Here is a 23,474-nt window from a genome sequence, read left to right as displayed (position 1 = left end):
AGGACCTGACTATGTGCCAGACGCTGGCTGAGCACTGGAAATGTCACAATGAATAAGACACAGTCTCCATTCTGAAAGTTGATATGGGAAACCTCACCCACCCTAGTGGGTACAGGTGGGAGAAAACTTCCCTGAGGAAGAAACGTTGATCTGAGTCTAGGATGGCTGAGTAGAAAAAAGATTGAGAATGGGTGCTAATAAAATTGCACAAGATTTCTATGCAAAACTAGTATCTCTCTATCAAAGGGCATAAAAATGGCATGAATAAATGGAGGGACACATCATGTCCATGGATGAGAAGATTCAACATTATAAAGTTGTCAGTTCTTCTGCTTATGTATGTATTTACTACATATGTATGGTACATGATACATAAAAATGGTATCATACCGCACATATACAGTTTAACTTGGTTATTTTCAGTCAATATTAGGTTTTTGTGATGTATTCATGTCGATAAATGTAGATCTAGTCCATTAGTTTTAACTATTGAATTGAGTTCCACTATATAAGTAAGCCAGTATATTGATTATTTCCCTACTGAGAGACAGTTATTTTGTTTCCTTTTGTTTGTTTTGTTTTGCTTTGTTTCTTTCCATTTCCAGAAAAACAGTGTTTCAGGCACAGTGAAGGGTATATGTAAAGACCAGAGCAAGAAAGGGGTCAGGTGCATGCAGTTGAGTAGGCCTGGAAAAACACAGTGAGAGATGAGTAACAAGAGGTAAAACTGGAAACATAGTTGGGGACTAGTTCACAAAAGGTCTTATGTGTCCTGAACTCCCATATGTACCTGTATTTGGCCCAGGACTTGTCTCTAAGACTTGATTAGGCAAACTTCCAAGGGACAGTCCCCCAGGATTGCATTTGGGTATCTCACGTTGAACAGATCTGGAAGAAAATTCATCATCTTGCCCTTAAATGCCCTCCTCCTCCAGTTTTTCTTTCTTTCTTTCTTTTTTTTAACTAAGCCAAAGTACCCACATCCACTGAACATCCAAGCAGAAATATCTACCATCTGTGTGTGACCGCTCCATCCCACAGTCCCTACACCCAGTCAATTGAACAAGCCTGAAAAAGGTTTCAAATATAATTCCTGCCACTGTCCTTGTTGAATTCAAGTTGTTAGTCTTTTACCTAGATTACTGCTATCCATGCATCTTAAACCCTTCCAAGTTAATGATAATTGTCCCAACAAGGCCTACTTCAAAATTATATCTGTGGGACTTCCCTGGTGGCGCAGTGGTTAAGAATCCTCCTGCCAATGCAGGGGACACGAGTTCGAGCCCTGGTCCGGGAAGATCCCACATGCCACAGAGCAACTAAGCCCCTGCATCACAACTACTGAGCCTGCACTCTAGAGCCCGCGAGCCACAACTACTGAGCCTGTGTGCCACAACTACTGAAGCCCGCGTGCCTAGAGCCTATGCACTGCAACAAGAGAAGCCACCGCAATGAGAAGCCCACGCACCACAATGAAGAGTAGCCCCCGCTCACTTCAACTAGAGAAAGCCCATGAGTAGAAATGAAGACCCAATGCAGCCAAAATTAAATTAAATTAAATTAAATTTAAAAAAAAAGAATTACACAGAGGGGCAAGGGTTCAATCCCTGGCTGGGCAGCTAAGATCCCACATGCCATGTGGCACAGCCATGAAAACAAAACAAAACAAGAATTACACAGAATACTTAGAAATAAGGAAGAGTATTCTAGGTTTCAGAAATGTGAATATTGAGAAATAAATCACAAGAGAAGGTTAATGCTATTATATCCTTTTTCAATAGATAATTTAAAAGTAGGCAGAAAAAAATGTCTGAGTAGATATTTGAACAAGATTCAGGATTATTAAATCTAAAGAATGGAACACACCTAAACAATCTTAGCCCTTTCTGAATTGCAAAAGCAAGTGAAAAGTTTCATTCTGTGTCTGATTACCACCAACTCTATGGCCCCAAGAACTACCCAAGGACCAATTATACCAATAGGGGCGCAAAGGCAAAGATAAATGGCAGCCTCCAGGCCCCTCTTAAAAAGCCAGACCTTTCAAGTTGGAGAATAATCTACTTTAAAAATGTCTTGAGTTAACAGTTCTATCAAATTTGATGTCTGTTGTTACTTCAAAGTGTACCCAGTATGCTTTCCTCATACAGAGAATCCCAAGGGCCTTCATGGCTCTGGGTCTGCTACTGTGACTCTTGTCAGAAGACGAACGAGCCACAGTGAATATGCTTTGGAGACGAGACAGACACATCAGAAGTTGCCAGAGAAGTAGGAAGGAGGTGACACTGCTGTCCTCACAGACCCACGGGGAACCATAACTACTGCGAGTGTGCAAATCAGTATGCCCTGAGAAACGGTCCCCTGAGGCACAAGCTTTAAAAAAACAATAAGATGATAAATACTTACTGCTATTTAAATATACCTTTCTTCCAATGGCATCTGTTATATTCCAATACTGTCACTGAAACTGTGCTTTCCGGCAGCCTGGCTGTTGCTGCTACTGTAACAGGGGCGGGGCGGGCACGCAGCAGTTAGCTTGGGACCGTTAGCGCGGGACCGTCAGCGCGGGGTCGTCAGCGTGGGGTCGTTAGCGTGGGGCCGTTAGCGTGTGACCGTCAGCGCCGGGCCGTGAGCGCAGGGCCGTGAGGGCGGGGCTGTTGGAGGTCCTGCTCTGCCAGTGGTCAGCGTCGCGGCGGTCCGGCCGCGGCAGACACCCTGGGCTGCAGTCCGCGGGACCCGGCCCCATTTGGGCGGCCTGAGGAGCCTGAGGGCCGGCCGGATCCCGGGCACCTGGCTCCCTCAATGATGATGGCTGAGCGGGGTCTGGGGGCCTGGCCCAGAGGGCACCGCGCGCTGAGAGCTGCCTCCTCAGCAGAGAACGGGCGCTGGCAGGAGGACCCAGACCCGGAGCTGGACGAGCCCTCCCGGGCAGGTGACCGGCCCCGCAGAGACCCCGTCCTCTTAGCCGGGGCCTGGACCTCGGAGGGCAGAAGTCAATCTTTGAGACCTTGAACAAGTAAAATGAGGGGTAATGAAGTCGCTTTGCTTACGGGATTTGTTAGTGAAAAGCTGCAAGGAGGCTTGGAGACAGAATTTAATGCCTCCCCTTCCCTCTCTTGTCAGAACAGAGAATAACATTTGTTTTGATGGAGGTTTATAGGGACATCGTGACCTGACCTACGTGGACAGTTGCAAGAACAAAGGATCCGACACCAAGTAGTTTGTAACAACTAACCACTCCTCTCCGTCACCTTTCCTGTGAAAGGGCTTTGCTGAAAGCCTTCGAGGAGCACAGGGTTTTTGAAGTATGAGCCGCCCGTCTCCTTGCTTAGCCCAGCAACAAACCTTTCTCTGCTCCAAACTCCGATGTTTCGGTATTGTTTGGTCTCACTGTGCATTGGGCACACGGACTTGCATTCGATAACAGTACCACATTCTACAGTTCACAGAGAGATCCCACGGAATGGCTGTCAGATTCACTTCCAGCTCCTTCCCCTCGCTCTCAATAATGACAACCATGGCTATGCTAAGCATGCCCGACAGTGGTAAGGTGCTGCATGCCCTTATACACCTGGTTCTCCTGGGGAGTCTCTCTTTGCCAGTGGTGACAGCAGAGACTCAAAGCAGCATCAGTATAGCAGAGGGATTCCACTGACTTTGTTCTCCCGAGCTGTTTATCCTTCTAAGTTGTCAGCAACTCTGAAAGAATACATCAAACCATGTTGGGACAGGCTTAGGCCATTTAGACCATCTGCTGTAAAAAAAAAAAAAAAAAAAAAAAAGACGAAGAAGAAATTAAAAAGCTTTACAGATATTTTAGATGAAGGAAATGACATTATTTTGGTAGTATTAGCAGGCAAAAATAGTCCTGGGAAAACTTTGGAAATTTTCTTCTTAAAATTTTTAGAAACAAGTTTCTACTCTTTCTTTTCCGTATTGTGATTCTAATTATTCAAACTGAAAAGCATTGTGTAATAAAGGATAACAATTCTGAACAAAATGCCACTTTGATCAACGTTTTCATGAAGATTAACATTGCTGGAATTTCCCAGGTAAGAGAGGTCCCTTTTATAGCAACTGCCTGATTCTGTTTTCTTAGCTCCTTAAAAGGTGGAGCTAACAAGGCCAATGTTTTGGGTTCGCTTCCCAAGCAAGTAAGTTACCATCAGAGGAAGAAAGGGAAAGAGTCTTCATTGGCGGCAACACTGTCCTGATTCCCAAAAAGCAGTTCGACATGCTTGTCTCTGGATCAGTAGACGAGTGCCATCGTCTCTCCACGTGGAAAGTGACACAGACCACAGAGGTCCTGGCACCTCACAGACAGGGACAAGCTGCTGATGGGCCAACACAGAGGCTGTGGCAGCTTTGAGAGTCATTTTCAGGGGCATTAATGTCTTTGTCCTCCAAGAACACAATTTGTGACCGAGACAGGAAGGGAACAGCAAGAAGCACTGCAGGGAGCAGAAAATCTGCTCCATTCTTCTGACAGCTTTATGCCACTTTTCATTTTTTCTGCCCCTTTTGAGTAAACTGATCCAGAGTAAACTGATCTTCTTCCTACTCCCACTAATTTTTCTGTCCACCTACAAAGCCTGAGGAGAACGTGATTGCAAGTCAGTATAGGGTCTCTAGCCATTTCAGGTCCCCTAATCCAACCTCCTAGTCGGTGCACAAGGGCCCAGGTAAAGCTTTTTAAAGGGAGAGACAGAGAGAGCGGGATGGAAGGATGATGGGGTAGATGGATGAATGCAGGAAAGAGAAATTCCGTTTCTATCTTGGAGGAAAACGCATTTGCTCTGTTGGCAGCCAGTAGAACTGGCTCAATCAGCAAAGTTAAATTTGATGAGGGAGGGAATGGGGTGTTTAGTACTGGTGACGACTGCACCCCAGGATATATTCAAGAGCAGGGCTGTAACTTCAAATTGCCAGTCAGAAAAGCAACGATAAAAACTGGGGGACTTCCCTGGTGGCGCAGTGGTTAAGAATCTGCCTGCCAATGCAGGGGACAGATGTTCGAGCCCTAGTCTGGGAAGATCACACATGCTGTGGAGCATCTAAGCCCATGCACCACAGCTACTGAAGCCTGTGCACCTAGAGCCCGTGCTCCGCAACAAGAGAAGCCACCGCAGTGAGAAGCCCGTGCACCGCAATGGAGAGTAGCCCCCGCTCGCCGCAACTAGAGAAAGCCCAAGTGCAGCAACAAAGACCCAATGCAGCCAAAAAAAACAAACACAAAAACAAAAAACCTGGGGAGTGGGGAAGGTGACTAGGAATGGACGAGAGAGCAGAACAGAGTCCTTTGCAGGAGAAGGTACTGACCGGCCTATTATTAAAGGCCATCTATGCACTGACAGGAGTCACGTGCATCTGCAGCTCACATCAAAGCGTTCACTGTACTGGGTCAAACTCATCAAGCTAGATCCAGGCCCCGCCAGCTTTGTCCGATGTCAGCAGCTTCCTGGAGGAGCAGGTCCACCAGACAAAATAAGGGAACCTGTGAACCTCGTGCCACACAAGCTCTCAAGTGCAGAGACCCAGGGTATGGCTAACAGGCCCTCACCTCATTATTCATCCCTCTCAGGCTTCCAACACCCCAGAAGCAGTAAAAACAGCAGCCATCAGACTGACACGAGGTAAGATCTTATAAACCAGAATGTCAGTTAACATTATACAGGACTCATGGCTTAACGAAGGAAATGCCACTGGAAGGCTTCCCTCTCAGGTTCAGGGAATGTTCCTGTGATGGTGCCCTGTCACGGGGCCTGTGGTGGCAGGCCCTGATATATGCCAAATCTGGATCAAGGCTGAGAGGACTTGTGTGCAGGGCTCCTATGGGAAAATTCCCTCTCACATTCTGGATTAGGTCATGGATGCCACAGAGTTAGGGAGGGTGAGGCCCTTCCCAGGAATGCTCCTGAGGCCACGCTTTAAAGGACAACCAGACTTAGGACAAGCTTTCAGCTTTCTGCTTTTAACAGAATCCAGACACATAAATAGCAAAACTATTGAAGGGAAAAGGAAAGTCTCAGGATCTCTTCACTAGTCCCAGAAAAATATGGCAGGAATGTTCCAGAAAAGCCAGATCATCAGCAATCTTGACATTAAAGGGTAATTAACTCCACCTTCAGGTTTATGTGCTGATATTTTAATATTCACATTTTGTGGTACTCAAACTCGTGACCCAGTAAACTGTCTGACTTTCAGATAGAGCAGAGCAGTTCACTTTATTTAGATGGGCAGAAAACAAGAAAATAATCAGCTCCTGAGTCACCCATAGTTTTAGCAAACTCCTCAGCTTTGGGTGGAGCAGAGAAGTGTGTTTTGTGAAATGGTTGGGAGGCTTTTCTCTGAAGGTGTTTGCAACTCTACCAGTATTCTAAGTATTTCCTATAGTTTCTCATGTCCTATGTCATTTTCTTTCTGGTTCTACTTGAGTCATTTGCTGGTTTTGATATAGATCAGGAAGTAATGAAATAGATTCCATCACTGAGAAAGCATCTCTAACAATCACTTTTGGTTGTACATGATATTTAAACTAACTTGAGAGTATCCTTTTGGTTTGGGGGTAAGTGGTCATTGGATTTCATCTAAGAATGATTTCACTGATAGCTGGATTCCTGTTAGTAATAGAACATAGCACTTTAAGCTCCTTGCTCTATGTGTCCATTTTAATGAGCTACTCCCTTGAGGCTGGCCCAGAATATGAGTTGGTTACTGAAAAGGAAAGGTTCAGAAGGCAATATTGCACCAATGTAGAAATTGACTCAGCAATGTCAAGTCTTCCTAACCTGTGGCTAGCCTGCTGATCTGCCCCTCCCCCCAAATTATACATAGGACTTGGGCTCTGTGTATGTTAGAATATATATGTTCGAGGTGGTCACTTGGCCTATTGTGTCTCTAAGATCCTTTCATATTACTATTTAAGAGGTCCAAATAGCTTACCGTTTGTGCCTATCACCATAGATCTCTGATGTAGTAGCTTCTCTACTGGAAAGCAGCCTTTATCACGTTCTCTGCTGTATGCCCTAAACTATGTGTGCCTTTTAATCAAGCATTTAAAAAAAATTTTTGCTAGTTATGAAAACAAAAAAACAGGGACTTCCCTGGTGCCTGAGTGGTTAGGAGTCCGCCTGCCAATGCAGAGGACACAGGTTCAAGCCCTGCTCGGGGAAAATCCCACAAGCCACGGAGCAACTAAGCCCATGCACCACAACTACTGAGCCTGTGCCCTAAAGCACACGAGCCACAACTACTGACCACGTGTGCCACAACTACTGAAGGCCGCACACTAGAGCCAGCGCACCACCAAGAAGAGTAGCCCCTGCTCACCGCAACTAGAGAAAGCCTGTGCTCAGCAATGAAGACCCAACACAGCCAAAAATAAATAAACAAATTTATTAAAAGATATATGAAAAAAACCCCAAAAAACAAAACAACTATGACTTAGCCATGCAAGTGCTGTGGTTCCATCAAAAAGGTGGCTGATGGCGCTTCCCTGGTGGCGCAGTGGTTGAGAGTCCGCCTGCCAATGCAGGGGACACGGGTTCGAGCCCTGGTCTGGGAGGATCCCACATGCCGCGGAGCAACTAGGCCTGTGAGCCACAACTACTGAGCCTGCGCGTCTGGAGCCTGTGCTCCGCAACAAGAGAGGCCGCGATAGTGAGAGGCCCGCGCACTGGGATGAAGAGTGGCCCCCACTTGCCGCAACTAGAGAAAGCCCTCGCACAGAAACGAAGACCCAACACAGCAAAAATCAATCAATAAATTAATTAATAAACTCCTACCCCCAACATCCTCTTAAAAATAAAAGGGGCTGATGAGTCTATAAAATTCACCTCCCCAAATGTGTTAGCTTTCTAGGGCTGCCATGACAAATTAGCATAAACTGGGTGATTTAAAACAATGGAAATTTATTCTCTCATAGTTCTGGAGGCCAGAAGGCCCAAATCAATGTTTTCGCTCCTTCCTTGCCTCTTCCAGCTTGCGGTGACCCCAGACATTCCTTGGCTTGTGGCAGCATCACTTCAGTCTCTGCCTCCATCTTTTTTTTTTTTTTTTTTTTTTTTTGCTGTACGCGGCCTCTCACTGTTGTGGCCTCTCCCGTTGCGGAGCACAGACTCCGGTCGCGCAGGCTCAGCGGCCATGGCTCACAGGCCTAGCTGCTCTGGGGCATGTGGGATCTTCCCGGACCGGGGCACGAACCTGTGTCCCGTGCATTGGCAGGCGGACTCTCAACCACTGCGCCACCAGGGAAGCCCTCTCTGCCTCCATCTTTACAAGGCCCTCTTCTCCTTCTTTCTCCTTTCCTGTCTCTTACAGGGACTCTTGCTATTGGATTTATGGTGCACCTTGATAATCCAGAATGATCTCTTCTCAAGATCCTTGACTTAATTATATCCGCAAAGACCCTTTTTAAGGTCCCATTCACAGGTCCCTGGGGTTAGGATGTGGCCATATCTTTTGGAAGATCCACAATTCAACCCATTACACTAAGTGTCCTCTGGACTTCCAGGTCTTGACAAAACTTCAAGTGCTTGAAAATAGCCAATATTGCCTTCCTTCCTTTAATGCTGATAAAAAGAAGAGGGAGGAAACTCTTCCTCCTTTTGCTTCATATGCCATTTGGAAGACAGCTGACATATGCCTCAAAGGTGAACATTAAGAATCTGGTGCAACTGTGCCCTACACCACCATTTGCACAGATGTAGGCAACTTCAAAAGCATGTATACCTATTTATGGTGTTTATACTTGATTAGACATGCACAACCAAAAAAGTCTAGTTTTTACATCACTTGCTTAGGTACAGTGACTGTGTTTTCAGAAGCAAAAATCTACAAATGCTCTTATGCAGATTTCAGGATAGAATGTTTTTGGGGAAAACTATCCTTTTAAAATGTTAAAAAAAAAAGGTATCATACTAGTTGTGGGATCTTGCGTTAGTTATTTATAATCATCCTGTGTTTCAGTTTTCCCATCTGTAAAATAGTATAATAATAATAATACCCCCTTCATAGGGTTGTTATGAGTATCAAATAGGTTAGTATTTGTAAAGCCTTTTTTTTTAATTTTTGCGCTATGTGGGCCTCTCACTGTTGTGGCCTCTCCCGTTGCGGAGCACAGGCTCTGGACGCGCAGGCTCAGCGGCCATGGCTCACGGGCCCAGCCGCTCCGCGGCATGTGGGATCTTTCCGGACCGGGGCATGAACCCGTGTCCACTGCATCGGCAGGGGGACTCTCAACCACTGCGCCACCAGGGAAGCGCTTGTAAAGCATTTAAAACATTGCTTGGCACACTGTAAGGGCTATATGTTTTTTTCGTTTTGTTTTGTTTTTAAATAAATTTATTTATTTAATTTATTTGGCTGCGTTGGGTCTTCATTGCTGTGCGCAGCTTCTCTCTAGTTGCGGTGCACAGGCTTCTCATTGAGGTGGCTTCTCTTGTTGTGGAGCATGGGCTCTAGGCATGCAGGCTCAGTAGTTGTGGCTCACGGGCTTAGTTGCTCCATAGCATGTGGGATCTTCGCAGACCAGGGCTCGAACCTGCAATGGCAGGCAGATTCTTAATCACTGCGCCACCAGGGAAGCCCGGCTATATAAGTTTCGTCACAATTTTGTAAAAAACAGTAATTAGAAACCACACTAAACATTGACGAGATACAGTTACAAACACCTTCAAAGCATGCGTATCAATTAAAGTTCTTGGTTGCAAGTAACAGATGCAGACAAAAATTTTAAGAAAATGAATGGCTTGTAGAATAACTAGGAAGGGTTAAAAAAATGGTTGGAACCAAGGGAAGCTGGGCAGCAGAGGACGCAGCCAAAGGGACCTGCAAGGACATGGTTGAACCATTCTGTCCCATCAATCCCAATTTACAAAGCATAAATATACAAGATATACATTTTAAGTGGAACTTTGGACTTGTCATTATTTAGTGTGTTCTTAGAAATACCAGTAAAATTAATCCCTCTTTTTATTGGTTAAGTATGTTGTGGAAGGTTACTTATTGGAAGGTTACTGGAGGATCTCACTTAATTTTCTTTTCACTTAATTAAACTTAGCCATCAATGTGACTCCTGAATTTTACATCTTAGAAATTTTCTCTCTGTTCTAGCTTGCAAATCTTGCAAAGAACTCAGATTGGCCTGGCTTGGGCCAAATGTGCACCCCTAAAATAGTCAGCTGGGTGAGGGAGGAGTCATAAAAGCCACGTGACTCGTGCCAGAGACACACGGTAAGCGATGGAGGCAGTTACTGCCGAAAAGAGAGCACCACGCAGATGGCCCAGCTGAGCGCCACACACTCACAGCACATACTGAATGTAAGAACTCATGGAAACTAACTCATGAAGAAAAACACACTCATATACACACTGGGTTCTAACATAGCTAAGAGAGAGGAGTGACGTGAGAAGAGAGAAATAAGTAAAATAGAAAAACCAGGGAATGCACAAAAATGTAACTAGTAATCACCTTCACTAGTGGCAAATCACAGGAAAACAAGCCAGTATTTGTTGTGAATTTATTCTTCTGGTAAAGGATGTGGTATATAGACTTAGATAAATTCTGACTGACTGGATGCCCATGCCCTAGTACTGAAGATTCCTGTCAAAGATTACTTGACTTACGCAGAGGCAGGGAGAATGGCTAGTACATTTTAAAGTTTTCCCACTATAAAAGTTAAAATGAAAATGGTTTTCAAGCTCTCAGGAAAACAAAACATTCAGTTATGTATAAGACACCCTTTTTTTTGTTGTTGTTACACTGAACTATGCCCTATGATTTTATTGCTCTTTTTTTATTTAACATCTTTATTGGAGTATAATTGCTTTACAGTGATGTGTTAGTTTCTGCTTTATAACAAAGTGAATCAGCTATACATATACCTATATCCCCATATCTTCTCCCTCTTGTGTCTCCCTCCCACCCTCCGTATCTCACCCCTCTAGGTGGTCACAAAGCACTGAGCTGATCTCCCTGTGCTATGCGGCTGCTTCCCACTAGCTATCGATTTTACGTTTGGTAGTGTATATATGTCCATGCCACTCTCTCACTTCGTCCCAGCTTACCCTTCCCACTCCCTGTGTTCTCAGGTCCATTCTCTACGTCTGCGTCTTTATTCCTGTCCTGCTCCTAGGTTCTTCAGAACCTTTTTTTTTTTTTTTTGTAGACTCCATACATATGTGTTAGTATACGGTATTTTTTTTCTCTTTCTGACTTACTTCACTCTTTATGCAGTCTCTAGGTCCATCCACCTCACTACAAATAACTCAGTATCTTTTTTTTTATGGCTTATATTCCATTGCATATATGTGCCACATCTTCTTTATCCATTCATCTGTTGATGGACACTTAGGTTGCTTCCATGTCCTGGCTATTGTAAATAGAGCTACAGTGAACATTGTGGTGGTACGTGACTCTTTTTGAATTATGGTTTTCTCAGGGTATATGCCCAGTAGTGGCATTGCTGGGTTGAATGGTAGTTCTATTTTTAGTTTTTTAAGGAAGCTCCATACTGTTCTCCATAGTGGCTGTATCAATTTACATTCCCACCAACAGTGCAAGAGGGTGCCCTTTTCTCCACACCCTCTCCAGCATTTATTGTTTCTAGATTTTTTGATGATGGCCATTCTGAACGGTGTGAGATGATATCTCATTGTAGTTTTGATTTGCATTTCTCTAATGATTAATGATGTTGAGCATTCTTTCATGTGTTTCTTGGCAATCTGTATATCTTCTTTGCAGAAATGTCTGTTTAGGTCTTCTGCCCATTTTTGGATTGCATTGTTTTTTTGATATTGAGCTGCATGAGCTGCTTGTAAATTTTGGAGATTAATCCTTTGTCAGTTGCTTCATTTGCAAATATTTTCTCCCATTCTGAGGGTTGTCTTTTTGTCTTGTTTATGGTTTCCTTTTCTGTGCAAAAGCTTTGAAGTTTCATTAGGTCCCATTTGTTTATTTTTGTTTTTATTTACATTTCTCTAGGAGCTGGGTCAGAAAGGATCTTTCTGTGATTTATGTCATAGAGTGTTCTGCCTATGTTTTCCTCTAAGAGTTTTATCGTGTCTGGACTTACGTTTAAGTCTCTAATCGATTTTGAGTTTATTTTTGTGTATTGTGTTAGGGAGTGTTCTAACCTCATACTTTTACATGTACCTATCCAGTTTTCCCAGCACCACTTATTGAAGAGGCTGTCTTTTCTCCACTGTATATTCTTGCCTCCTTTATCAAAAATAAGGTGACCATATGTGCGTGGGCTTATCTCTGGGCTTTCTATCCTGTTCCATTGATCTATCTTTCTGTTTCTGTGCCAGAACCATACTGTCTTGATTACTGTAGCTTTGTGTATAGTCTGAAGTCCAGGAGCCTGATTCCTCCAGCTCAATTTTTCTTTCTCAAGATTGTTTTGGCTATTCAGGGTCTTTTGTGTTTCCATACATATTGTGAAATTTTTTGTTATAGTTCTGTGAAAAATGTCACTGGTAGTTTGATAGGGATTGCATTGAATCTGTAGATTGCTTTGGGTAGTATAGTCATTTTCACAGTATTGATTCTTCCAATCCAAGAAGATGGTATATCTCTCCATCTGTTTGAATCATCTTTACTTTCTTTCATCAGTGTCATAGTTTTCTGCATACAGGTCTTTTGTCTTCTTATGTAGGTTTATTCCTAGGTATTTTATTCTTTTTGCTGCAGTGGTAAATGGGAGTGTTTCCTTAATTTCTCTTTCAGATATTTTGTCATTAGTGTATAGGAATGCAAGAGATTTCTGTGCATTAATTTTGTACCCTGCTACTTTACCAAATTCATTGATTAGCTCTAGTAGTTGTCTGGTAGCATCTTTAGGATTCTCTATGTATAGTATCATGTCATCTGCAAACAGTGACAGTTTTACTTCTTCTTTTCCAATTTGGATTCCTTTTATTTCTTTTTCTTCTCTGACTGCTGTGGCTAAAACTTCCAAAACTATGCTGAATAACAGTGGTGAGAGTGGACAACCTTGTCTTGTCCCTGACCTTAGAGGAAATGGTTTCAGTTTTTCACCATTGAGAATGATGTTGGCTGTAGGGTTTTCATATATGGCCTTTATTATGTTGAGGTAATTTCCCTCTATGCCTACTTTCTGGAGGGTTTTTATCACAAATGGGTGTTGAATTTTGTCAAAAGCTTTTTCTGCATCTATTGAGATGATCATATGGTTTTTCTCCTTCAATTTGTAATATGGTGTATCACATCAATTGATTTGAGTATACTGAAGAATCCTTGCATTCCTGGGATTAAATCCCGCTTGATCATGGTGTATGATCCTTTTATGTGCTATTGAATTGTGTTTGTTAATATTTTGTTGAGAATTTTTGCATCTATGTTCATCAGTGATATTGGCCTGTAGTTTTCTTTCTTTGGGACATTTTTGTCTGGTTTTGGTATCAGAGTGCTGGTGGCCTCGTAGAGTGAGTTTGCAAGTGTTCCTCCCTCTGCTATATTTTGGAAGAATTTGAGAAGGATAAGTGTTAGTTCTTCTCTAAATGTTTGATAGAATTCACCTGTGAAGCCATCTGGTCCTGGGTTTTTGTTTGTTGGAAGGTTTTTAATCACAGTTTCAATTTCAGTGCTTTTGATTGGTCTGTTCATATTTTCTATTTCTTCCTGGTTCAGTCTCGGCAGATTGTGCATTTCTAAGAATTTGCCCTTTTCTTCTAGGTTGTCCATTTTATTGGCATATAGTTGCCTGTAGTAATCTCTCATGATCCTTTGTATTTCTGCAGTGTCAGTTGTTACTTCTGCTTTTTCATTTCTAATTCTATTGATTTGATTCTTCTCCCTTTATGAGTCTGGCTAATAGTTTATCAATTTTGTGTATCTTCTTAAAAAACCTGCTTTTAGTTTTATTGATCTTTGCTACTGTTTCCTTCATTTCTTTTTCATTTATTTCTGATCTGATCTTTATGATTTCTTTCCTTCTGCTAACTTTGGGGTTTTTTTGTTCTTCTTTCTCTAATTGCTTTAGATGTAAGGTTAGGTGTTTATTTGAGATGTTTCTTGTTTCTTGAGGTAGGATTGTGTTGTAATAAAATTCTCTCTTAGAACTGCTGTTGCTGCATCCCATAGGTTTTGGGTCATCGTGTTTTCATTGTCATTTGTTTCTAGGTATTTTTTGATTTCCTCTTTGATTTCTTCAGTGATCTCTTGGTTACTTAGTAGTGTATTGTTTAGCCTCCATATGTTTGTAATTTTTACAGATTTTTTTCATGTAATTTATATGTAGTCTCATAGCCTTGTGGTCAGAAAAGTTACATGATATGATTTCAATTTTCTTAAATTTACCAAGGCTTGATTTGTGAGCCAAGATACGATCTACCCTGGAGAATGAGCACTTGAAAAGAGAGAGTATTCTGTTGTTTTTGGAGGGAATGTCCTATAAATATCAATTAAGTCCATCTTGATTAACGTATCATTTAAAGCTTGTGTTTCCTTATATATTTTCATTTTGGATGATCTGTCCATTGGTGAAGGTGGGGTGTTAAAGTCCCCTACTATGATTGTGTTACTGTCGATTTCCCCTTTTATGGCTGTTAGCATTTGCCTTATGTATTGAGGTGCTCCTATGTTGGGTGCATAAATATTTATAGTTGTTATATCTCCTTCTTGGATTGATCCTTTGATCATTATGTAGCGTCCTTCTTTGTCTCTTGTGATAGTCTTTAAAGTCTATTTTGTCTGATATGAGAATTGCTACTCCAGCTTTCTTTTGATTTCCATTAGCATGCAATATCTTTTTCCATCCCCTCACTTTCAGTCTGTATGTGTCCCTAGGTCTGAAGTGGGTCTCTTTTAGACAGCATATATATGGGTCTTATTTTTTTATCCATTCAGCAAATCTATGTCTTTTCATTGGAGCATTTAATCCATTTACATTTAAGGTAGTTATCGATATGTGTGTTCCTATTACCATTTTCTTAATTGTTTTGGGTTTGTTATTGTAGGTCTTTTCCTTCTCTTGTGTTTTTTTCCTAGAGAAGTTCCTTTAGCATTTGTTGTAAAGCTGGTTTGGTGGTGCTGAATTCTCTTAGCTTTTGCTTGTCTTTAAAGGTTTTAATTTTTCCATCAAATCTGAATGAGATCCCTGCTGGGTAGAGTAATCTTGGTGGTAGGTTTTTCCCCTCCATCACTTTAAATATGTCCTGCCACTCCCTTCTGCTTGCAGAGTTTCTGCTGAAAGATCAGCTGTTAACCATATGGGGATTCCCTTGTATGTTATTTGTTGTTTTCCCCTTGCTGCTTTTAATATTTTTTCTTTGTGTTTAGTTTTTGATAGTTTGATTAATATGTGTCTTTGTGTGTTTCTCCTTGGATTTATTTTGTATGGGACTCTCTGTACTTCCTGGACTTGATCGACTATTTCCTTTCCCATATTAGGGAAGTTTTCCACTATAATCTCTTCAAATATTTTCCCAGTCCCTTTCTTTTTCTCTTCTTCTTCTGGGACCCCTATAATTCGAATGTTGGTGCGTTTAATATTGTCCCAGAGGTCTCTGAGACTGTCCTTCATTCTTTTTCCTTTATTCTGCTCTGTGGTAGTTATTTCCACTATTTTATCTTCCAGGTCACTTATCTGTTCTTCTTCCTCAGTTATTCTGCTATTGATTCCTTCTGGAGAATTTTTAATTTCATTTATTTTGTTGTTCATCACTGTTTGTTTGCGCTTTAGTTCTTCTAGGTCCTTGTTAAAAGTTTCTTGTATTTTCTGCATTCTATTTCCAAGATTTTGGATCATCTTTACTATCATTACTCTGAATTCTTTTTCAGGTAGACTGACTATTTCCTCTTCATTTGTTTGGTCTGGTGGGTTTTCACCTTGCTCCTTCATCTGCTGTGTATTTCTCTGTCTTCTCATTTGGCTTCACTTACTGTGTTTGGGGTCTCCTTTTCGCAGGCTGTAGTTTCATAGTTCCCATTGTTTTTGGTGTCTGCCCCCAGTGGCTAAGGTTGGTTCAGTGGGTTGTGTAGGCTTCCTGGTGGAGGGGACTGGTGCCTGTGTTCTGGTGGATGAGGCTGGATCTTGTCTTTCCAGTAGGCAGGACCATGTCTGGTGGTATGTTTTGGGGTTTCTGTGACCTTATTATGATATTAGGCAGCCTCTCTGCTAATGGGTGATGTTGTGTTCCTGTCTTGCTAGTTGTTTGGCAGAGGGTGTCCTGCACTGTAGCTTGCTGGTCACTGAGTGGAGCTGGGTCTTAGCATTGAGATGGAGATTTCTGGGAGAGCTTTTGCCGTTTTATATTACATGGAGCCAGGAGGTCTCTGGTGGGCCAATGTCCTGAAGTCTGCTCTTCCACCTCAGAGGCTCAGGCCTGACACCTGGCCGGAGCACAAAGACTCTGTCAGCCACATGGCTCAGAAGAAAAGGGAGAAAAAAGAAAGAAAGAAAGAAAGAAAGAAAGAAAGAGAGAAAGAAAGAAAGAAAGAAAGAAAGAAAGAAAGAAAGAAAGAAAGAAAGAAAGAAAGAAAGAAAGGAAGGAAGGAAGGAAGGAAGGAAGGAAGGGAGGGAGAGAGGGAGAGAGAGGGAGGGAGGGAGGGAGGGAGGGAAGAAGAGAAAGTTATTTTAAAAAATTATTTTAAAAAATTTAAGAGTAATAAAAAAAGAAAGAAAGAAGAGAGCAACCAAACCGACTAACAAATCCACCAATGATAACAAGCACTAAAAACTGTACAAAACAAAACAAAACAAAACAAAACTGGACAGACAGAACCCTAGGACAAATGGTAAAAGCAAAGCTATACAGACAAAAATCACACAAAGAAGCATACACATACACACTCACAAAAAGAGAAAAAGGAAAAAAAAATATATCTATATATATTAAAAAAGGAAGAGAGCAACCAAATCAATAAACAAATCTACCAATGATAAACTCTAAATACTAAAGTAATATAAACATAAAACCAGAAACAAATTAGATGCAGGAAGCAAACCCCAAGTCTACAGTTGCTCCCAAATTCCACCGCTTCAATTTTGGGATGATTTGTTGTCTATTCAGGTATTCCACAGATGCAGGGTACATCAAGTTGACTGTGGAGATTTAATCCACTGCTCCTGAGGCTGCTGGGAGAGAGTTCCCTTTCTCTTCTTTGTTTGCACAGCTCCCGGGGTTCAACTTTGGATTTGGCCCTGCCTCTGCGTGTAGGTTGCCTGAGGGCATCTGTTCCCCACCCAGACAGGACAGGGTTAAAGTAGCCGCTGATTCACGGGCTCTGGCTCACTCAGGCGGGGGGTGGGGGGTGGGGGGTAGGGGGTGGGGGGGGAGGGCACGGCGTGCGGGGCGGGCCTGTGGCAGCAGAGGCCGGCGTGACGTTGCACCAGCCTGAGGCGCGCCGTGCATTCTCCAGGGGAAGTTGTCCCTGGATCACGGGACCCTGGCAGTGGAGGGCTGCACAGGCTCCTCGGAAGGGAGGTGTGGATAGTGACCTGTGCTCGCACACAGGCTTCTTGGTGGCGGCAGCAGCAGCCTTAGTGTCTCATGCCCGTCTCTGGGGTCCGTGCTGATAGCTGCGGCCCGCCCCCATCTCTAGAGCTCATTCACGTGGCTCTCCTAATCCCCTCTCCTCGCCCACCACGAAACAGGGAGGCAAGAAAAAGTCTCTTGCCTCTTTGGCAGCTCCAGACCTTTTCCCGGACTCCCTCCCGGCTAGCTGTGGCTCACTAGCCCGCTTCAGGCTGTGTTCAACCCCAGTCCTCTCCCTGGGATCCGACCTCCGAAGTCGGAACCTCAGCTCCTAGCCTCACTGGTCCCGGTGGGTGAGCAGACAAGCCTCTCGGGCTGGTGAGTGCTGGTCAGCACTGATCCTCTGTGCGGGAATCTCTCCACTTTGCCCTCCGCACCCCTGTTGCTGTGATCTCCTCCATGGCTCCAAAGATTCCCCCCTCTGCCACCCTCGTGTCTACCCACGAAGGGGCTTCCTAGTGTGTGGAAACCTTTCCTCCTTCACAGCTCCCTCCCAGTGGTGCAGGTCCCAACCCTATTCTTTTGTCTCTGCTTCTTCTTTTTTCTTTTGCCCAACCCACGTACATGGGGAGTTTCTTGCCTTTTGGGAGGTCTGAGGTCTTCTGCCAGCGTTCAGTAGGTGTTCTGTAGGAGCTGTTCCACATGTAGATGTATTTATGATGTATTTGTGGGGAGGAAGGTGATCTCCATGTCTTACTCCTTCATCATCCTGAAGGTCTCCCCCCGACACCCTTTTTTGAAACAGTATGATAAGCTGAGGTTTTTAAGTGCAAAAGTATGTGGGGACACTTCTGAAGTATGTGTGCCAGGCGGAAGGGAGACTTGTAGGTCGGGTCTGTGGCCAAGCAAGTGGAAATTTGGGGCATATTGCTATCTTCTCCCTTCACAATGCACATGCCAAATTAAATTCCCAGTACTATAAGAAATACACCTATTTAGCTTTGACTAGGTGTTTCTCAAATATATTTGATCAGGGTAACTTTTTTATTATGACATCTATTTGTATCCTAAGAAACCCATGTTCCAAGGGACATACTTTGAGAAATGCTGCTATGTGGCAAATACTGCAGTACTCAGGGTGGTGAGTTAACAACTGTGATCTGTGTTAGTGTCTCTAAGGAAATTAATAAGTGATACATTACTTCTAAAATTTTTTTTTTTTTTTTTTGCGGTACGCGGGCCTCTCACTGTTGTGGCCTCTCCCGCTGCGGAGCACAGGCTCCGGACGCGCAGGCCCAGTGGCCACGGCTCACGGGCCCAGCCGCTCCGCGGCATGTGGGATCCTCCCGGACCAGGGCACAAACCCGTGTCCCCTGCATCAGCAGGCGGACTCCCAACCACTGCGCCACCAGGGAAGCCCTAAAATGTTCTTTTTGTAGAATGAGTATTAAGAGCAGAAATCCCACCCAACTCTTACAAACCACACTGATGCAGAAATGGGAAAATGCTACAAGATATTACTACAGTGCTGAAAGCACATACCCTAACAATCCCACTCTCAAGCATTTTACAGATAGAATGTCAGTATAAAAAGAACTCTGCAAAGGTGAGACATTACCAAGTTATCTCAGATCTCTTAAAGTAGTCCTCAGAACTGCTTGAAGGGGATCCTCCCTAAATGATTTGAGTTGGTTTAGCTCATTCTCTGCGGGGGGGAGGGGGGCTCCCCTGGCTCCCGTCCGCGACCAGAGGGCATCTAGAGACAATCCCCATGCAATGCCCCGGCCCCATGCCCTCTGGACCTGCTCCATCAGAAATTACATATTTGATGGCACAGGTACGTATCAAAAGGTGAAGGCCAAAGAAGTCCCCAGTCCACTACAAGTGTTTAAGGGTGGGGCTGGAGGTGGGGGACATATATGCTCCTAATATCTGAGTTGACCAGAATTCAGAATGAGTTTTTCATGAGAAACAGTATCATAAGTGATGAGTAAGTAGTTTTCTAGGTAAGTAGTTCAGCTCTATCATTGTTAAATCGTTTGAGGGGATTATTGTGAAAATATACTACCACTTATAACATTATTTCCCGAAAAAATAAAAACGCATTTTGTGTTCTAGATACAGCACATTAAAAAAAATAGTAGAGAGAATTAAAGCATTCATAAATTACAGACAGGCTGCAGATAGTTTCCTAAATCCTTAGGGTTTCCTCCAAGATTTATTCATGGTCCATGTGACATAGCATGGTTTTTTTTTGTTGTTCAGTATTTTCTCAACCTGATATGCCCACTTTAATTCTTACAGCAATTCTTAATTTAAACAAATGTTAATCAGCAAATGTCTTAAGTCTTGACTTGAAAACCTGATATTTATAGTTACAATGAAAAAGTAAATGCCTTAAACAGAAATATATTTTACTTAAATCTTATTTATATTTTCTGTTTTTCAATATAAAAATATGCATTTCAAAACACTTCAAGATATTCTGATAAGCTGTGCAGTAGAAAAGGCCCATCCAGTGCACTGTTCCCAGGTGAGTCTGAGGGGCCCTGTCATAGTAGAGCAAGGCTGGCCTGTGGCTGTAGGGGCAATCCATGTTTTGTAAATTCACACTGACTTGAAACAATATTAAAACGATGTGCTTCGAAAAGCAAAATAAAGATAAAGCACAGAGCACCTTTTACCGTGTTGTAATAAAATATTCATTAATTCCTCTGTGTGAAAATCTGGAGAAAGTTGAAAGGCAAAACTAGATATAAAAGGAAAAATAATAAGTGTTTATAAAGTCAGTTTTCTCTGACTTGTGAAAAGACTGATCAAAAATCCTTTGAGGCAACGTGAAAGTTCATGGGTTCTCCACCTGCCAATACCGTTTCAGCAGCTTCTTAGCTGTCCACCTAGATTTCATATTACAGACTGCATGAGGTCTTACATTGACATCAATACGTCTCTTGTTTTTTTGTACTATAATGCTTTCGCTGGTATACCATGAAGTACTATCACAAGTCAATTATAACTATACTTCATCATAAATAGGAATTAAGAAAGTACATTTTGCCAAACTGATTTTCGAATCTCCTAAATTGTATCTGTTCACTCACCTGCCAGTTTGAAAAATGTGCTAATTTGTAGAGGGCTTCCTCATCATTAATAATGAATTAGTGATGCTATAACTTAATTCAAAATCAATTACTTTTTAAAAATGGGACTCAGACCAAGAAAGCTTAGCATCAGCCAAACTCTCCCGGCTCACCATGGGCAAAAGGCCAACTCCACAGTGACATCTAAAGGTCACTTTATGAAGAATCCAAATAAAAATTACTCTCAAAATATTTTGTCCATTAAAATTAGTTTATGAATAGAAATTAAACTTTAACGAGAGGACTTTGGGCCTTTGAGCTAGAATCTCACAACCAGAAAGAAAAGCAATTTTAACACTGACCTATGATATTTTCAGAAAGTTTAACTATTGATTTAAAGAATTCTGTTGGAATAATGCATGATAAAAGCTTTGGAAGTAACAGTTATTGAATCTACAATTAAAAACTAATCATTTAGGGGCTTCCCTGGTGGTGCAGTGGTTAAGAATCTGCCTGCCAATGCAGAGGACATGGGTTCGAGCCCTGGTCTGGGAAGATCCCACATGCTGCGGAGCAACTAAGCCCATGCACCACAACTACTGAGCCTGCGCTCTAGAGCCTGTGAGCCACAACTACTGAGCCTGTGTTCCAAAACTATTGAGCCTGCGCTCTAGAGCCCGTGCTCTGCAACAAGAGAAAGCCTGCGCACAGCAACGAAGACCCAATGCAGCCAAAAATAAATAAATAAAATAAAAATTTTAAAAACCAAAAAAAACTAATCACTTAAATCTTTTCCCCCACGGACAAGACACAAATAACAAGCTTTTTCTGCTTTTCTATCTCCAGAAATTCCATGAGAATCCAGAAATGGAAAAAAAAAAAAAGTGAAGGTAAAACCTGCATCTAGCTGATTGACTATGAAAACTAAAAAAGCACTAAAAAGCATAAAATAGTATTGCTGAATACTGAAGAAAAATGAAAAACACCTGCAAACATTTTTCTACACATCCTGATTGTCTTTCTAATGTTGTTTAGTAGTTAGAACTACTTGCAAAACAAGTGCTTAGAGTTGATAAATATTTATGGTGCCACCTGGTGATTTACTTCATGTTCAGCCAGTGCATTGATTTTGGATGTGATCAGTACTGCCCCCTCAGGAGCACATTCTCCTCTGCATATAATACAGGAAGCTGTACAGCTGGGGACCAGAGACTGTTACAGGTGCTCTGAAACATCAGTGAGAGGAGTTGCCAACTAAAGGAAAAAATGAAGATGTAGAATGCTTTACTCTGCTTTTCCACAGATGTAACCATGACTTCATGCAAAACCTAAAGAAAATGGAAGCTCCTTTATTCCAGATAACCCATAAATTCAGAATTCCACATATAATTTCCTTTAGATGAGCAGAGTATGTTATACATTAATATCCATCTCCTTTATGAATCCTTGATAAGATTTTAGTTGACAAGGAGAATGAGAACCAGGATCTGGATGCTGAATGATGGCTTTGGCAACATCACGTGAGGTGGCTTTTGGGTCTGCCACACAGTTTGAGTTTCTTTGTTGTGAGCATCTGTGCCAGGCCATTGAGAAACACCAGAAAGATGGTCATGGACATGACAATCACGTAGTGGCTGATGCTACAGAAGGAGAAAAAGAAACATGTTACAGGCAGAGAGAACACATAAGAGGAAAAGCATAAGATTCCTCTAACTAATGTTTCTAAATGTACAGTTGATCCTTGAACAACTCAGGGATTAGGGGTGCTGACCCTCTGAGAAGTCGAAAATCAGCTTATAACTTTATAGTTGGCCCTCAGCATCCAGGGTTCCTAAGTATCTATGGTTTGGCATCCTCGCATTCAACCAACCACGGATCTTGTAGTATTGCAGCATTTACTATTGAAAAGAATCCACAAATAAGTGGATCCATGCAGTTCAAACCCATGTTGTTCAAGGGTCAACTGTGTATATAAAATACACAGAATTACAGAGGATACCAATGATTTTGAAATAGATATCAATATGTTAAAAAGAACAAATTTGTTGTAGAAGTAGTGATGAACATAATATTTTGAGATAGCTCCAACAACTATAATGGTATGAAAATGTCTGATTGATATTAGTAGTGCCTGTGTCTTTGTCACCATTAGAAACTGAATTTTAAAATTTAGCTTTTAGAAAAATAAAGATAATTTCCCCCCTCTAATTCTTATATACTCTGAATAATATCCACAGACTCCCCATGATGTCCCCAAGTTAAGTATTCTGATGTTTTAGACCATGCCATCCCATGTTTTGACATAAGTTAGAAGTACTTTGACAAAAGTACCAGCCACAAAGAAAGAAAAATGTTACCCAAACTCAAATTCAGTGAAGTGAAAGTTTTAGTCAAAGAATCTAAACAAAAGAAAAGGGACACATCTCTCTATTAATCTCAGAGTCAAAGCTACTATCCCCAAGACTTCTGGAAGAAGATAGAATACGCTTAAAATTACTCAATCCCAGTTCCCATCTATCAGCAATATTAAATGTTCAGTTTTTCTTTTTAAACACAGTACATAGTACATGGCTTGATGATAAATTTGGAAATATGGAAAGAAATTTAGGACACAGATCTGACAAATGTGCAACAAAGCAGAGGCTTCCTATAGTGTACTAGTACAGTATTGCCCAAGCTAAGCTTCAGTGCAGATTGGCAAGTTTATTCACAATGCCTATCAGAGTTGTGTTTAACTGTCTAACTTCATAAGAGATTCACACATTTTACACCCTTGTGTAAAATGTGCGCAGGCAGAAAGCCTGTGCGCAGGCTTTCTCTTGTTGCAGAAAAAACAAGGTTCCGCAGGCCTGTAACCAAGCTGGTTTGATGAAGGGAGGTCATATTTTCTCCCTTTCCTCTCCTCTACCCCCAGCAAACAGAAGTCCTGGTGTGGGTTAAAGAAGCCCCTTCCCA

General features: G+C 42.3%; 1 protein-coding gene across 9 annotated transcripts in view; it reads right to left on the bottom strand.

Annotated features, from left to right (window-relative positions):
• Positions 1 to 19,626: 19,626 nt before the first annotated feature.
• The window catches only part of PIGN (phosphatidylinositol glycan anchor biosynthesis class N), a 110,763-nt gene continuing 106,915 nt past the window's right edge, over positions 19,627 to 23,474 (bottom strand). For all 9 annotated transcript variants that reach the window (XM_060121069.1, XM_060121068.1, XM_060121066.1 and 6 more), the window contains one exon: positions 19,627 to 22,159. In XM_060121069.1, coding sequence (XP_059977052.1) covers positions 22,036 to 22,159 — 124 coding nt within the window. In that variant the 3' untranslated portion in view covers positions 19,627 to 22,035. The remainder of the gene's footprint in view (positions 22,160 to 23,474) is intronic.

This window comes from Lagenorhynchus albirostris, chromosome 14 (genome assembly GCF_949774975.1).
Source record: "Lagenorhynchus albirostris chromosome 14, mLagAlb1.1, whole genome shotgun sequence".
Lineage (NCBI taxonomy): Eukaryota > Metazoa > Chordata > Mammalia > Artiodactyla > Delphinidae > Lagenorhynchus > Lagenorhynchus albirostris.
This window is presented reverse-complemented; position numbering and strand designations above follow the sequence as displayed.